The sequence below is a fragment of the Ranitomeya imitator genome, chromosome 1, assembly GCF_032444005.1.
Source record: "Ranitomeya imitator isolate aRanImi1 chromosome 1, aRanImi1.pri, whole genome shotgun sequence".
In the NCBI taxonomy this organism is placed as follows: Eukaryota; Metazoa; Chordata; class Amphibia; order Anura; family Dendrobatidae; genus Ranitomeya; species Ranitomeya imitator.
Window position 1 is genome coordinate 406882545 of NC_091282.1, and position 17068 is coordinate 406899612.

Here is a 17068-nt window from a genome sequence, read left to right on the forward strand (position 1 = left end):
TAGTAATTAACCAGAGCCAGCATGGGTTTGCAGCAAACCAGTCATGCCAGACTAATCTAATTTCCTTCTGTGATGGAGTCACTGACTGGTTAGATCAGGCGGTAGATATACTATATCTTGACTTCTGAAAAGCATTTGATAAAGAATCTCATACTATCCTTTTTGAAAAAATGACCAAATATGTGATTTGACGTGGCTATGGTTAGGTGGATTCAGAACTAGCTCAGTGATCATACTCAAAGTGGTAATAAATGGTTGCACGTCCAATTGGAAGAGTGTTTCAAGTGGGGTACCACAGAGCTCTGTCTTGGTACCAGTAGTGTTCAAAATATTTTATAAATGATCTAGATCAGTGTTCCCTCAACTCCAGTCCTCAAGAGCCACCAACATTTCATGTTTTCAGGATTTCCTTAGTATTTCACAGGTGATGGAATTATTGCCTGTGAAGGTAATGCAACTATCACCTGGACAATACTAAGGAAATCTTGAAAACATGACCTGTTGGTGGCTCTTGAGGACCGGAGTTGGGGAACACTGATCTAGATAAAGGAACTGAAGGTAAACTGATCAAATTTGCAGACAGTGCAAAGCTAGGAGGAATAGCTAACGCTAGAGAAGCCAGAGAGGATTCCAAAGGGTCTAGATAAGCTTGAACAATGGGCAGTGACTAATAGAATGGTATTTAACAGGTAGAAATGCAAGATTCTACATCTGGGCAAGAAATTGAAAATTACATCGACAGAATGCGAGGAATAGAACTAAGCACTAAGCACAGAATGCGAGGAATAGAACTAAGCAACGGCACATGTGAAAAAGACTTGGGTATACTAATAGATCATAGACCGCACATGAGTCAACAGTGTGATGCAGCAGCAAAAAGGCAAACACAGTTCTAGGATTTATAGAGAAGCATAGAGACTGTGAAGTAATTATCCCCTTCTACTCCTCCTTGGTCAGGCCGCATCTGGAATATTGTGTCCAGTTCTGGGCACCACATTTTAAAAACATGGAAAAACTGGAGCAAGTTCAGAGAAGAGTTCCTAGGATGGTGAGCGGACTGCAAAGTATGTCCTACCAGGAACGGTTAAAGGATCTGGGAATGTTTAGCTTGCAAAATAGAAGGCTAAGAAGAGACTTAATAGTGGTCTACAAATATTTGAAGGGATGTCACAGTTTAGAGGGATCATCCTTCTTCTCATTTGCACATGGAAACATGTGGAGCAATGAAACTGAAAGGGAGAAGATACAGATTAGATATTTGAAAAAACTTTGACAGTGAGGGTGATCAGTGAGTGGAACAGGCTGCCTCGAGAGGTGGTGAGTTCTCCTTCAATGGAAGTCTTTAAACAGAGGCTGGACAGACATTTGTCTTAGGCTAAGCTCACATTAGTGTTCGGGGGCTTTGTGGAGGGCTGCGTACGTCCTCCACTATGCCACGCCTACTTCCGCATACTTCTGCATGCGTCCTGCGTACCTATCTTTAACATTGGGTACGCAGGACATGCGGATGTGTGCGGATACGTTGTTTTGACACTCCTGCCAACCGCACAGGAACACAGTAATTTTCTCAATAAAGATGTGATTTCCCCCACATATCCTATGGATATGCCATAAATGTGAGAGTTGGTAGTGCCCCTGTAAGACAAGTTTTATGTTCTGCTTTTTAATATTTTACAGCTCCGGAACCTTGCCTTTAAAAAAATTCCACAAAAGTCTTCACACACCAGTGGTGGGTCTCAGCCGAATTCCGCAGTACACAGCCTGCCTAAGGAGTCTCAAGAAGAAGATTGGCAGCAGTGGCGACAGAAGGATGAACAGGTACCTGAATAAAAGCCCATGCTGACATAAGTATTCTTGTGCATTTACAATATAGAAAATATCCTGAACCCGAAAGGTCATATAGTAAAAGTGACAAAAGCAAGTGTACATATACAGCTTAACCGATATAACTAAGTATATGGTATAGGGGTTACCAAATGGACAAAAGTTCATCATTGCAGAAAGACAAACAGATGATGTCCCGCCAGCCCTGACTAATCAAAGCTGTGCCGAGGATCCTGGAAGCTAAGCGATCCTGAGAGCTCACGCCCAGCGACTAGAGACTAATGACCTGGCTGATGGACGGAGTCCTTCTAATCGTTCCACTGATGTCTACTGAGGACTTTTTGAGCTCGCCTCAGTAAATCACCAGTGCAATACGAGAGATCAGAGGCCAAACATGTAACAGAAAAATCGGCTTATATGTCTGGAGCCTTAGCACTCGTACTTTTACTGGTGAATTATTGATTTGAGTCCAAAGATCCTCATCCGTAGCAGGTGCCATCGCTTGCTACAGAGATGAAAGTAACAAGCAGGGAAGAGTAGCATCTACTGTATAATTGTCTAAGGGTCACTTCTGTCTCTGTCTGTCCTTCTGTCTGTCACGGATATTCATTGGTCGTGGCCTCTGTCTGTCATGGAATCCAAGTCGCTGATTGATCGTGGCAAAACGCCCACTACCATTGCCACAGTCCGGTGGCAATATGGCCGCTCTTTCCTCCCCCGAAGCAGGGAGTCAGTGCCCGCTCCATACTCCCATCCAGTCATCCCTCACACAGGGTTAATGCCAGCGTTACCGTAGCGCGGTGTAACGCACTCCGGTTACGCAGCTATTAACCCTGTGTGATCAACTTTTTACTATTGATGCTGCTTAATGTTACAAATAAAAATAATAAAAAAAAGGTTATTCTCACCCTCCGTCCTCGGCAGTGCAAGCGGCAGGTTCCGGTGCTAAGGATGCTATGCGAGAAGAACCTGCCATGACGTCACGGTCATGTGACCGTGACTGGGCAATATACTACGTGACTGGGCAGTATACTACATGGCTCTGTGCTGTATACTAGGTGACTGGGCAATATACTAGGTGACTGGGCAATATACTAGGTGACTGGGCAATATACTAGGTGACTGGGCAATATACTAGGTGGCTGGGCAATATACTAGGTGGCTGGGCAATATACTACGTGGACATGCAGATTCTAGAATACCCGATACGTTAGAATCGGGCCACCATCTAGTTGCATTATAGACACAAACTTGTCCCTGCCAGCGGTATCAGTAGAGAATATTCACTTTGCCCTCCTTCTGTCTAGTTAGTTCAAACACAGGTGCCCTCCATGGTCAGAACCAGGGCAGCCATATCAGTTCATCTCCGCACAGCAACATTTTTAATTATATCCAATTGTGAAAATTTTTAATTTTCAATTTTCTGTCACTTCACCAGAACTCTTGTTTGTGGGACAACTCATTTAGCATATATTTGTCTCTTCACCCATGACAGCACCGCCTGAGAGAGGACCCACCCATCTAGGACAGGAAACCCACTGAAATAAAAGGATGGCACCTCTCCTCCCCATCTGTGGGTTTCCTGTCTTTGATGACAGTCCTCAAGAAGAAAAGGTGCGGCTGGAACAGTCCAAGGCCTGACCCAGTAGCTGGAAAGGCGGCTTACCTGGCCGACCTGCTATTGCAGGGATTTGTGCTGCAAGGTCTATGATAGTCTGGCTACAACAGTTGGAGGAGCAGTTTAAAGACAATGTCCCTAGGGAAAGGATCCTGTCTAATCTACCATTAGTACAGGGGGCAATAGCCTTTCTGTCGGATGCCTCGGCGGACTCCATGAGGTTGGCGGTGGCGGCAAGATCTGCAGCTCTCTTTAAGTCAGCTAGAAGAGCATTATCGTTAAAATGCTGGTCATGGGATGCACAGTCAAAATCCAAGATATGCTCCGTTCCCTGTGAAGGAGAGTTTCTTTTTGGGCAAACATTAGATGACATCCTAGAGAAGGTGGAGGATAAAAAGAAAGGGTTCCCCAGTTTGCCTGTAGCCACCTTCAGGTGTAGGTCCTTTCTGAGTTAGAAATACTGGACACACCTTCTCATTTAAAGATTTTTCTGTATTTTTATGACTATTAAAATTGTACGTTCACACTGAAGGCATCAAATCTATGAATTAACACATGTTGAATTATATTCTTAACAAAAAGTCTGAAACAGCTGAAATTGTCTTATATTCTAGGTTCTTCAAAGTAGCCACCTTTTGCTTTGATGACTGCTTTGCACACTCTTGGCATTCTCTTGATGAGCTTCAAGATGTAGTCACCGGGAATGGTCTTCCAACCATCTCGAAGGAGTTCCCAGAGATGCTTAGCACTTGTTGGCCCTTGTGCCTTCACTCTGCGGTCCAGCTCACCCCAAACCATCTCGATTGTGTTCAGGTCTGTGACTGTGGAGGCCAGGTCATCTGGCGTAGCACCCCATCACTCTCCTTCTTGGTCAAATAGCCCTTACACAGCCTGGAGGTGTGTTTGGGGTCATTGTCCTGTTGAAAAATGATGGTCCAACTAAACGCAAACTGGATGGAATAGCATGTCGCTGCAAGATACTGTGGTAGCCATGCTGGTTCAGTATACCTTCAATTTTGAATAAATCCCCAACAGTGTAACCAGCAAAGCACCCCCACACCATCACACCACCTCATCCATGCTTCACGGTGGGAACCAGGCATGTTCACCTTTTCTGCGTCGCACAAAGACACCGTGGTTGGAACCAAAGATCTCAAATTTGGACTCATCAGACCAAAGCACAGATTTCCACTGGTCTAATGTCCATTCCTTGTGTTCTTTAGCCTAACAATTCTCTTCTGCTTGTTGCCTGTCCTTAGCAGTGGTTTCCTAGCAGCTATTTTACCATGAAGTCCTGCTGCACAAAGTCTCCTCTTAACAGTTGTTGTAGAGATGTGTCTGCTGCTAGAACTCTGTGTGGGATTGACCTGGTCTCTAATCTGACCTGCTGTTAACCTGTGATTTCTGAGGCTGGTGACTCGGATAAACTTATCCTCAGAAGCAGAGGTGACTCTTGGTCTTCCTTTCCTGCTCAATTTTTCGGACTGACTGACCTTCATTTCTTATGATGGCCACTCTTTTTTTTTTTTTTCTTGGCTGCTTTTTTCTTGCCATAATACAAATTCTAACAGTCTATTCAGTAGGACTATCATCTGTGTAGCCACCAGACTTCTGCACAACACAACTGATGGTCCCAACCCCATTTAATAGGCAAGTAATCCCACTTATTAAACCTGACAGGGCACACCTGTGAAGTGAAAATCATTCATGGTGACTACCTCTTGAAGCTCATCAAGAGTGTGCAAAGCAGTCATCAAAGCAAAAGGTGGCTACTTTGAAGAACCTAGAATATAAGACATAATTTCAGCTGTTTCACACTTTTTTGTTAAGTATATAATACCACATGTGTTAATTCATAGTTTTGATGCCTTCAGTGTGAATGTACAATTTTCATAGTAATGAAAATACAGAAAAATCTTTAAATGAGAAGGTGTGTCCAAACTTTGGTCTGTACTGTATGTCAAAGGAAGGCCTCCCAGTCGGGACAATTGGGATAAGAAAAGAAGGAATCCCAGATTTATGTTTAGGGGTCTCTCCTCGGAGAGGAAAACGACCTCCCTAAGGACACCACCATCCAGATGGGAGGAAGATTCTCCTCCTTTCTTCAGTCCTGGAAGAAAATTTTAACAAGCAGCTGGATATTAAAAGCAATAAAAGATGGCTTGAAGCTGGAGTTTCGCTTCACCCCTCAGGGCTCCCTGATAACATCTGACCGGAGGACATGCAATGAACTGTTGGCCTTGGAAAAAGAAGTTCTGAGTCTGTTTCAGAAGGAAGTTTTTGTAGAGATCCCCAAAAGAATGCAGCGGCAGGGGATTCAATTCCCCCCTCTTTCTGATTTAAAAAAAACAAAAAAAAAAAACAGACGGAACCTTCAGAACGATTATCAATTTGAATTAAAACAAAAGTTTAGTCTTTTTAATGTCCCTTCAGGATGGAATCAATTAGGACTGTCATAAGACTCCCGTTCCCACATTGCTACATGGTGACATTGGATCTGAAAGATGCATATTGCCATGTTCCGATTCATGTAGTCCATCAGAACTATCTAAGAGTGGCTCTATCCATGGGAGGGGACAAAATAAATTTTCAATTCAGAGCCCTACCCTTTGGCCTCTCTATGGTGCCAAAGGTGTTTACAAAATTTGTGGCAGAGATGATGGCTCATATTCGGGAATAAGACACACTGATCCTCCCATTTGTAGCGCCAGTGTCACATCCTCCTGTCCTCCTTCCCTGTCAGAGACACCGGTTTACTCACCACCGTGGCCTCTGTCTCGAGCACTGTGGTTGGGGGGGGGCGCATGCACGCTTCTCTAAAATGTCCCCAGTCAATAGCTGGAGGACTCCTACTATTTTAGGCACCTCCTCCAGCATGGAGGTGCCTGAGCAACGTTGTTTGCAAGTCTAACGCGATTGCTAGTTCTCCTGTCCCAGTACTGGTATCCGTATACCTGTACTGCTCATCAACTGTGCCAGCCTGCCTGCCTCTCCATCAGCTGTGCCCACCGGCACCTGTCTATGAACCGGTCTACCTGTTGTGTCCACTAGTACCTGTCCATGTGTCAGTTGTGCCAGCTATTCTTTCAGCTGAGCCTGTCTGTATTTGGCCAGTCTGCCATCCCTGCCTTGAGTCCCTTGGGGGTCAGCTGCCATCCACCCGAGGTCTATCCCTGTGTAGCACCTGATCCACCTCCTTCGTCTCTCCTCAAATCACTGTGGTCTGCCGCAGTATGTCCTAGGTTGAACTTGGTGAGGCACCTAGTGATGCCCCTCCAGGCTTTCCTTGGGCCACGGCACATTGGTTCCACGATCTAGCCTGTAACACCATACCTGGACAATTTTTTTTGATTATAGGGAGGTCAGTGAAGCCATGCAACACCTAACTTCTAAGAGTCAGTGTTACAGCGGCTGCTCACCGCTCTGTTCCTGGTCCTCAGCGTGCCGCCTCCGCTCCCCTCGCTCGCTCTTCTTTCAGCGCTCGGCGCGTTGTCCTCTCCTCCTCTCGGGCGGCGCCATCTTCTTCCGGCATCGCTCGTTCCTGCGCTCCTACTTCCGGCGCTCCTGCGCAGGCTTCAGCATTAGATACAGCCTCACAGCTCCGGATCACCTAGCACCGGGTGTGGTGCATCTGCAGCCAATCACCATGGAGAGCACGGTATTTCAGGCCACCTCCTCTGCTAGGAGGTGCCTGAGTAGTGTTTGCTTAGTCTCTGGCCGTTCGCTGTGTACTTGCTCTGCGCTCCGGCGCTAGTATTTACTGTGTTTGTTTTCCGTTACTTTGTTCCAGTTCCCTCTCCGTCCTTGGTTCTCCTCTGCCGATTCCTGCCTTCCGTTCCCGTGTCTTCTGCCTCTCTAACTGTATACTCAGGCCATGGACCCCGCGGGTGCCGCGTTTTCTGCTCAGAAGGAATTGGCACACATACGCGACAATCAGCAGCGCATCATGTCCTTCTTAAAAAATTTGGAGTCTCGCCTAACCTCTTTGCTAACCGCCGACCCTGCTAATACTAATCAAATTGCAGCCATGCAGCAGGAACTCTCCCAACAACACGATACGCAGGCGCGTATGCTTTCCTATTTGGCTTCCATAGACGACCGTTTATTTAATTTGCAGTCTCTCTCTACGGCTTCCGTCCAGGCTTCGCAAGATTCGACTCCCTCGCCCCATCCGCTTCCTCGCCTCGGCAAACCTCCCAGGTTTAGCGGGGATCCCAAGCTCTGTAGGGGGTTCCTGAACCAGTGTCGCCTCCACTTTGAGCTCCTTCCCCAACAGTATCCCTCCGACCGGGCCAAAGTGGCTTTTATAGTATCTCATTTAGAGGGGGAGGCTTTGGCCTGGATCAATCCTCTGTGGGAGCGGGATGATCCTGTAGTTACCCAACTAGCTTTTTTCTTAGAGACTTTCCACAGGGTTTTTGATGAGCCCGGGCGCCTAGCTTCCACAACTGAGTCGCTTTTCAACCTCCAGCAAGGTTCTCTATCTGTTGGCCAATACGCCATACGTTTTCGTACTTTAGCCTCTGAATTAGGGTGGAACAACGAGGCCCTGGTAGGAGCCTTTTGGCGAGGCCTGTCCAGTCGAATAAAGGATGAGCTGGCTGGACGGGATACCCCAACATCTTTAGATGACCTCGTTTCCCTGTCCACGCGCATAGACCTACGCTTTCAGGAGCGAACGCGTGAGACTACTAGAGAAAAGAGGTCTGTTCGTTCTCTACCTCCCATCCGCAGGTCAGGAAGTCCGCGTCCCTTGTCATCTACCACAACTTCCTTGCCAGAGCCCATGCAAATAGATCGGGTCAAGCTAGCAGAGCAACGCCGTCGAGAGAGACGATCCCAAGGACTCTGCTTTTACTGCGGTAGCGCCTCACATTTACTACGAGCATGTCCTGAGAGGCCGGAAAACTCCTCCGCCTAGGACAGGTAAGGGAGGCCTCCCTAGGTGTTTCTGATTCCTCTCAACCCTTGTTTCTGTCCGTTTTGTTAGTGCTAAATCAAAAGCGTTTTTCTGAGGCCGCGTATGTGGATTCGGGCGCGGCGGGCAACTTTATCAGTCTTGAGGCGGTTCGGAGGCTTCGCGTTCCAGTTCTCTCGTTGGATTCCCCTCGTCAGATTGCTTCCGTGGATGGGAGACCCTTGCAAGATGCCGTCACTTTGATAACGGAAGAGATAGACCTATGTATCGGGGCTCTTATCGTGAGAAGATAACTTTCTATGTTTTGCCTAATATAACCCATACTCTGCTTCTAGGTTTACCTTGGCTCCGTTTGCACGAACCCACCCTGGACTGGCGTTCAGGTGATGTACTCCGTTGGGGATCTACGTGTCAAACACAATGCCTTCTGCCTGTTCACCCTGTAGTTTCGCTTCCGACTGATTCCGTTCTTCCCGGACTACCTACTCCATATCTATCCTACATCGATGTTTTTGACAAAAAAGAAGCAGAGAGTCTTCCTCCGCATCGACTCTACGATTGCCCGATCGAACTTCTTCCCGGTTCCACTCCACCTAGAGGGAGGATTTACCCTCTGTCTCCTGCTGAGACTAAAGCTATGTCTGAGTACGTCCAAGAGAATCTATCTAGGGGATTCATCCGAAAGTCTTCTTCCCCTGCCGGTGCGGGGTTCTTCTTTGTCAAGAAAAAAGACGGATCTCTTCGACCCTGCATTGATTACAGAGGTTTGAACAACATTACTATCAAGAACAAGTACCCTCTGCCCCTTATTCCTGAACTCTTCGACCGATTAAGAGGGGCACGAATCTTTACGAAGCTGGATCTTCGAGGTGCTTATAATCTTGTTCGAATCCGGGCCGGCGACGAATGGAAGACTGCCTTTAACACTCGGGACGGGCATTATGAATACCTAGTCATGCCGTTCGGTCTCTGCAATGCTCCCGCAGTCTTCCAAGAATTCGTCAATGACATTTTCCGATACCTTCTTTACTCTTGTGTTGTAGTATATCTAGACGACATCCTAATTTTTTCGGCTGACCTACCATCTCACAGAAGAAGCGTCCGTTTGGTTTTGCAACGCCTTAGAGAGAATCGTCTTTATGCTAAGTTTGAGAAGTGTCTCTTCGAACAGACTTCACTGCCTTTTCTCGGATACGTCATCTCGGATTCTGGTCTCAAGATGGACCCTGAGAAGCTGAGAACCATTCTCAGTTGGCCACGTCCCTATGGAACAAAAGCCATCCAGCGCTTTCTAGGGTTCGCCAACTACTACAGGCAGTTTATTTCACATTTCTCCTCGGTAGTTCGGCCTCTTGCTGCTCTCACTCGTAAAGGTGCCAATCCGAAGACTTGGACCCCAGAGGCCGAAAAAGCTTTTGAGCTTCTGAAGCAATCCTTTTCCTCCGCTCCCGTTTTACACCATCCAGAGATCAATAGACCATTCATTCTCGAGGTGGATGCCTCTTCTACCGGTGCCGGGGCAGTGCTCTCTCAAAGATCTTCTACTGGTCGCCTGGTTCCCTGTGGCTTCTTTTCCAAGACCTTCTCAGCATCGGAACGTAATTATACAATTGGGGACCGAGAACTCTTGGCCATAAAGCTGGCTCTTGGGGAGTGGAGGCATCTTCTGGAAGGAGCCGTTCATCCGTTTGTGATTTTTTTTTTCTGACCACAAGAATTTGGCCTATCTTCAGACCGCACACAGACTTAATCCACGGCAAGCTCGATGGTCCCTGTTTTTTGCCCGCTTCGACTTTGAGCTTCGTTTTCGTCCTGGCGACAAGAACGTCAAAGCAGATGCCCTGTCCAGACTATCGCAGCTTGAGGACATCGACGAGGAACCAGCGCATATTGTGGATCCCGGTAAAATCGTTACTGTGGCCCCTTTAAGTATAAGCTGTCCACCTCCGGGTAAAACATTTGTCACTGAGAAGGACAGAGAGACAGTGCTGCGTTGGGGACATTCCTCCAAATTGGCAGGCCACGCCGGGATTAGAAAAACCTCCCTTCTCATCTCTCGCTACTATTGGTGGCCCTCGTTACGTCATGATGTCGAGGAGTTTGTCGTCTCCTGCCCTTCCTGTGCCAAGTGCAAGGTGCCTAGACAATTACCTCGTGGAGGGTTACTTCCTCTTCCTGTGCCTTCGAGTCCTTGGCAACACATCGCCATGGACTTCATTACCGATTTACCGAGATCCTCTGGTTGTACAGCCATCCTTACGGTGGTAGATCGGTTCTCTAAGATGGCCCATTTCGTTCCCTTGTCTGGACTTCCCTCAGCTCCAGAATTGGCGAGGATCTTTATTTCTAATATCTTCAAACTCCATGGGTTCCCTTTAAACATCGTGTCTGACCGAGGAGTCCAGTTTACATCACGATTCTGGAGAGCGTTATGCAAGCTTTTGAAGGTATCACTAGATTTTTCATCAGCCTATCACCCTCAGACTAATGGTCAAGCTGAACGAACAAATCAGATTGTGACTGCCTATCTTCGTCATTTCATCAATTCCCACCAAGATGATTGGGTAAACCTTCTGCCTTGGGCCGAATTCGCCTATAACAATCATTCTAGTGAATCCTCAGCCAAGTATCCTTTTTTTGTCGTATTCGGACAACATCCGAATATGCCTCTTCCAATTTCTTCCACTACTGGAGTTCCGGCAGCAGACTCTTTGACTTTAAATTTTTCTGCAATTTGGGGTGAGGTTAAAGAGGCTCTCAAAGACTTCTGTTAAAATGAAGAGACATGCCGACAAGAAGCGCTTAGATTCTTTCTCATTTTTACCAGGCGATAAAGTTTGGCTCGCCTCTCGTTACATTAGGCTCAAGATACCATCCTATAAACTTGGTCCTCGTTTCATCGGTCCCTTCGAGATTCTGAGTCGAGTCAACGAAGTTGCCTACAAGCTGAAGTTGCCCGCTTCGCTCCGGATTCCCAACACTTTTCATGTGTCTCTGCTCAAGCCTGTTGTTCTTAATCGCTTCCATCCTTCTTCCTGTACCTCTCCTCAGCCTGTCCATGCTGATAACATCTTTGAGGTGAGTGATATTCTAGCCAAGAAGAGTTTTCGCGGGAGAGAGTTTTTCCTAGTGGATTGGAAGGGGTTTGGGCCTGAGGAAAGATCCTGGGAACCTCGAGAGAATATCGATGCACCTCGTCTACTTAACAAATTCCTCTCTAGTTTTAGGAAGGGAGATTTTAAAGAGGGGGGTACTGTTACAGTGGCTGCTCACCGCTCTGTTCCTGGTCCTCAGCGTGCCGCCTCCGCTCCCCTCGCTCGCTCTTCTTTCAGCGCTCGGCGCGTTGTCCTCTTCTCCTCTCGGGCGGCGCCATCTTCTTCCGGCATCGCTCGTTCCTGCGCTCCTACTTCCGGCGCTCCTGCGCAGGCTTCAGCATTAGATACAGCCTCACAGCTCCGGATCACCTAGCACCGGTTGTGGTGCAGCTGCAGCCAATCACCATGGAGAGCACGGTATTTCAGGCCACCTCCTCTGCTAGGAGGTGCCTGAGTATCTTTAGTGTTTGCTTAGTCTCTGGCCGTTCGCTGTGTCTCTGTACTTGCTCTGCGCTCCGGCGCTAGTATTTACTGTGTTTGTTTTCCGTTACTTTTTCAATTCCCTCTCCGTCCTTGGTTCTCCTCTGCCGATTCCTGCCTTCCGTTCCCGTGTCTTCTGCCTCTGGATTTTCCGCTTCTGATTCCGGTCCTCAGTTTTGTCTACTCTTCAGCCTTCCCTTTACTTGAGCCGTCCCTTCTGGTATCCGCTACCGTGGTAAGGTAACCTCTGGGCCTGCTTCTAAACAGCCCCTGTATAGGGGTTGGTTAACACCGGGTCTGCTCGCCCACGAGGGGGACTTCCACGGTCCAGAGGGTCCACTCTCGTACCCATCTCTGTAGTCCTAACAGTCAGGACTATCTTGGCAGAGATGGGTTGGCTGTTAAAGGGAACCTGTCACCTCAAATTGGCGGGATATTAAAATAATTTGTTACCCGTCCGATGGGCGGCGTATCCTCTTCATTTCTCCACCCCGTCCATCCCTGTTTTCTGCAATATTTTAGGGAATAAGAGTATGCGCGCGCCATAGTTGGCGCATGCGCCATGCATTCTTTGGTGGCGCACGCGCAGTATGCTTTGCCCTACTGCGGGCAAAGCCAAAAAGCATTACTGCGCATTCGCCCGCGCACTATGTCCCGGAAGTATTTCGCTGTGTTCCGGGACATAGTACGCGGGCGAATGCGCAGTAATGCTTTTTGGCTTTGCCCGCAGTAGAGCAAAGCATATTGCGCGTGTGCCACAGATGACTGCATGGTGCATGCGCCAACTATGGCGCACGCATACTCTTATTCCCTAAAATATTGCGGAAAACAGGGACGGACGGGGTGGAGAAATGAAGAGGATACGCCGCCCATCGGACTGGTGACAAATCATTTTAATATCCCGCCAATTTGAGGTGACCGGTTCCCTTTAAATCTGGAAAAATCAAGGTTAAAGGTGCAAACCTTTCTAGATCTCATTCTGGACTCGACAACCCAGATGTGTTTTCTTCCAGAAGAGAAGAAACACAGGATAATGTCCTTGGTTTACCTCGCAGTAAACAGGCCAAACATGTCTCTCAGGAGGGTTATGTCCTTAGTGGGGCCTTGGCATCATGTATCCCTGCAGTATTATGTGCTCCGTTCCATTCACGGCAACTACAGTAAGAAGTGTTGAGAGGCAAAAGCGATTAGTAGGGCATTTGGTAAGAAAGATAAATCTCTACTTAACCACAACTCCCTGCTGTGGTGATTAGAGAGAAAAAAAATCTGTCAGCAGGGGTCCCCTGGGTATCTCCGATAAGCGATTCTATAGCATATGCAAGTATGACTGGATGGGGGGCACATCTAAGAGAGTAGTCCAGGGTGTGTGGATGCACCAGGTAGGAAAGAATTCTTCCAATATGAAAGACCTGTTACGTGAGGATGGCATTAGAAAAGTTTCTTCCTATCCTTCAGGGCCATCCTGTTCGTGTATTGTCAGACAACCAAGTGATGGCGGCATATTTAAACAATGGGAGGGGAGGCGAGATCTTGTTCCATGATGAAGACAACAAGGGGCTTTTCTGTATGGCAGAGTAATACCTCTCTTCCCTGACAGCACTTCATATAAAAGGAAAAGAAAACGTCAAGACAGATTTCCTGATTCAGAGCCAGATAAGGCATGGGGAACCTTCCCTCAATTCTACAGTGTTCAACCAGGTTGTAGATCAGTGGGGTTTCCAGAAATAGACCTGTACGCCAACAGGGGGAACAGAAAAGGGGACAGATTCTGCCCTTAAGACCCAAGAGATGAGCCTTATGCAGTGGACGCTTTCCAGATACTGTGGGGTCTGGCCTAGCCTATTCCTTTCCTAACATAGTGATGATACCATCAGATCTGAGGAAAATCCAGGAAGATCGGGCAAAGGTGATATTATTAACTCCATTTTGACCCAAGAGACCATGGTCTTATTGGATGAGGCAGATGTCGATCCTTGGATCCTGCCGGCAATCCCAGATCTGCTCTCCCAGGACCCAGAATGGAATGATTACATTTAGTGAGTGGTGATAATTTGGTGTAGGTATGTACTAATGATTATTTGGAGGTTTTCTCATGCTCTGTAAACCAAGTGATTCAGAGGAGAGGCACGGCCCTTCTATTTCAGTGGGTTTCCTGTCCTGGATGGGCAGATGCTCTGTTGGTGCTGTCATGGGCTCTGCAAAATCCCATTAATGGTAAGTGACTTAAGATTTTTTTTTTTTCCACACAAAAATCTTTGTACAGTAAGTTTTCCATACAAGACAGCTTGATAAAGAATTACACTTTGAATTCTGAAAGTTTTTAAAGGATTTTAATTGAGTTTTTTTTAATTACCGTATACTAGTGCAGATGTCTCCAATCGTCACTTGTGGCTAGCGAAATCCTGTAGTGTCTCATGAATATTTTCTAGCCCAGCAAGTGCCAGGCAGTGGCATCGCTAATGGCAGACATATGGGGCTCGGGTCCCCGACTTCTGGCTTGGAGCCCTTAATTTACGACAGCGTCAACTGTATTGGCGTCAACATGACACCTATACAGTTTGATCTGGAGGAGAGGGCTGAAAACTCTTGTCCCTAAAACGCACTATTTTTTTTAGACCGCAAGCTTCTGTAGACCTACAGTATTCAAAATGCCAGCGTCCCAGTACCGGCAGCACATTGGCGGCACTGTGTTGCGCCACCTGTGCTGGCCTGCTCTTGCCCTTAAACGCAATATGTTTACCATATATACTCGAGTATAAGCCGACCCCCCCCACCCCCCCCCCCTTTAATTTTGCCACAAAAAACTGGGAAAACTTAATGACTCGAGTATAAGCCTAGGGTGGGAAATGCAGCAGCTACCGGTAAATGCCAAATGTAAAAATAGATACCAATAAAAGTAAAATTGAGACATCAGTAGGTTAAGTGTTTTTGAATATCCATATTGAATCAGGAGCCCCATATAATGCTCCATACAGTTTATGATGGGCACCATAAGAGGCTCCATATTAAAATATGCCCCATATAATCCTGCATAAAGGTTAATAATGGCCCCATAAGATGCTCCATAGACACATTTGCCCAATATAATGCTGCACAAATGCTGATTATGGCCCCATAAGATGCTCCATACAGACACTTGCCCCATATACCCTAATGCTCCACAAACGTTAATTTTGGCTCCATACAGACTCTTGCCCCATATAGTGCTGCACAAATGTTATGGCCCCATATAGTGCTGCAAAAATGTTTTGGCCCCATATAGTGCTGCACAAACGTTATGGCCCCATATAGTGCTGCACAAACGTTATGGCCCCATATAGTGCTACACAAACGTTATGGCCCCATATAGTGCTGCACAAACGTTATGGCCCCATATAGTGCTGCACAAACGTTATAGCCCCATATAGTGCTGCACAAACGTTATGGCCCCATAGATGCTCCATACAGACACTTGCCCCATTTGCTGTTGCTGCGATAAAAGAAAAAAAAAATCACATACTCACCTCTCCGTCGCTCAGGCCCCCGGGACTTTCAGTAGTTACCTGCTCCTTGTTCCGGTGCTGCTCCATCTTCCGCACGGACGTTCAGCAGAGGGCGCGCACTAACTACGTCACCGCGCCCTCTGACCTAAGCATCACTGCTGAAGACAGAGCGACGCCCGGAACGAGGAAAGGTGACTATCGCGCAGCCTCCCCCTCCCCAGTATACTCACCTGGTCCTGGCGCTGTGCAGTCCCTGCTTTCCCGACGCCGCAGCTTCATCCTGTACTGAGCGGTCACCGTTACCGCTCATTACAGTAATGAATATGCGGCTCCACCTTTATGGGAGGTGGAGCCGCATATTCATTACTGTAATGTGCGGTACCATGTGACCGCTCAGTACAGGAAGAAGCTGCTGCTGCCGGCGCCGGGGAAGCCAGGGACCTGCAGGGACAGCGCCAGGAGTAGGTGAGTATTATTAGACAGCCCCCGCTCCCCTTCACCTGCCGACCCCTGGGTATGACTCGAGTATAAGCCGAGAGGGGGACTTTCAGCCCAAAAAACTGGGCTGAAAATCTCGGCTTATACTCGAGTATATACGGTAATTTAAAAAAAAAAATTGAAAAAAAAAATGGCGTGGGCTCTCGTGCAATTTTCTGCGCCAGAGAGGGAAGGCCAGTGACTGGGGGAATGATGTTTGCAGCCTGGGAAGGGGTTAATACCCATAGAGCTTCCCAGGCTATGAATATCAGCCCGCAGTTGTCTGCGTAGCCTTTACTGGCTATAAAAATAGGGGGACCCCAAAAAAATGGCGTGGGGGTACCCCTATATTTTATAGCCAGAAAGGCTACGCAGACCGCTGCGGGCTGATATTCATAGCCTAGAGAGGGGCCATGGATATTGGCCCCCCTGGCTACAAATACCAGCCCCCAGCTGCCCCAGAAATGGCACATCTGTAAGATGCGCCAATTCCGGCACTTAGCCCCTCTCTTCCCACTCCCATGTAGCCGTGGGACATGGGGTAATAAGGGGTTAATATCACCTTGCTAATATAAGGTGACATTAAGCCCGGTTAATAATGGAGAGGCGTCACTAAGACGCCTATCCATTTCTAATCCTATTGTAGTGAAAGTGTAAAAAAAAAACACAGCCAGAAAAAAGTATTTTTTTTATTCTTAATTTAACCATACTTACATACTTGAGTGCCTGCAAAAAAAAGTTAACATAATAAACCAACCGTATACTTACTATCTGCCGTAGTCCAATTAATAACAAATGTCCCACGACGATCACTGCTCTAAAGGACCTCCAGTGACACACTGACAGGAGACAGTGGCTCCTGCAGTGTATCACTGAGGTTACCTTAGTTCAGAATCTCACTTTATGGCAAAGCTGTGTGGGAATTTTCAAACACAAAGCCGTGCCACAAGTGAGACTAGGCACTATTTTCTCACAGGGGCATTGTGGGGAATACATTGTGGAAGGATATCTTCCATCATTGTATTCCTGGAGCGCCTAGTATATAAGACATAATTTCAGTTGTTTCACACTTTTGTTAAGTATAGAATTCCACATGAAAATAAAGAAAAATCTTTAACCCCTTCACGACATGCGCCGTACTAGTACAGCGCATGTCGTGTCTCCCCTTTGTTGT

The 17068-nt window shown here is 47.2% G+C and overlaps 1 protein-coding gene across 1 annotated transcript in view; it reads left to right on the top strand.

The window, feature by feature from the left end:
* Window positions 1-17068, top strand: part of GKAP1 (G kinase anchoring protein 1) — a 60887-nt gene that overhangs the window by 14303 nt on the left and 29516 nt on the right. The window contains exon 4 of the mRNA XM_069762734.1: window positions 1678-1818. Within this exon, the coding sequence (XP_069618835.1) occupies window positions 1678-1818 (141 nt within the window). The remainder of the gene's footprint in view (window positions 1-1677; window positions 1819-17068) is intronic.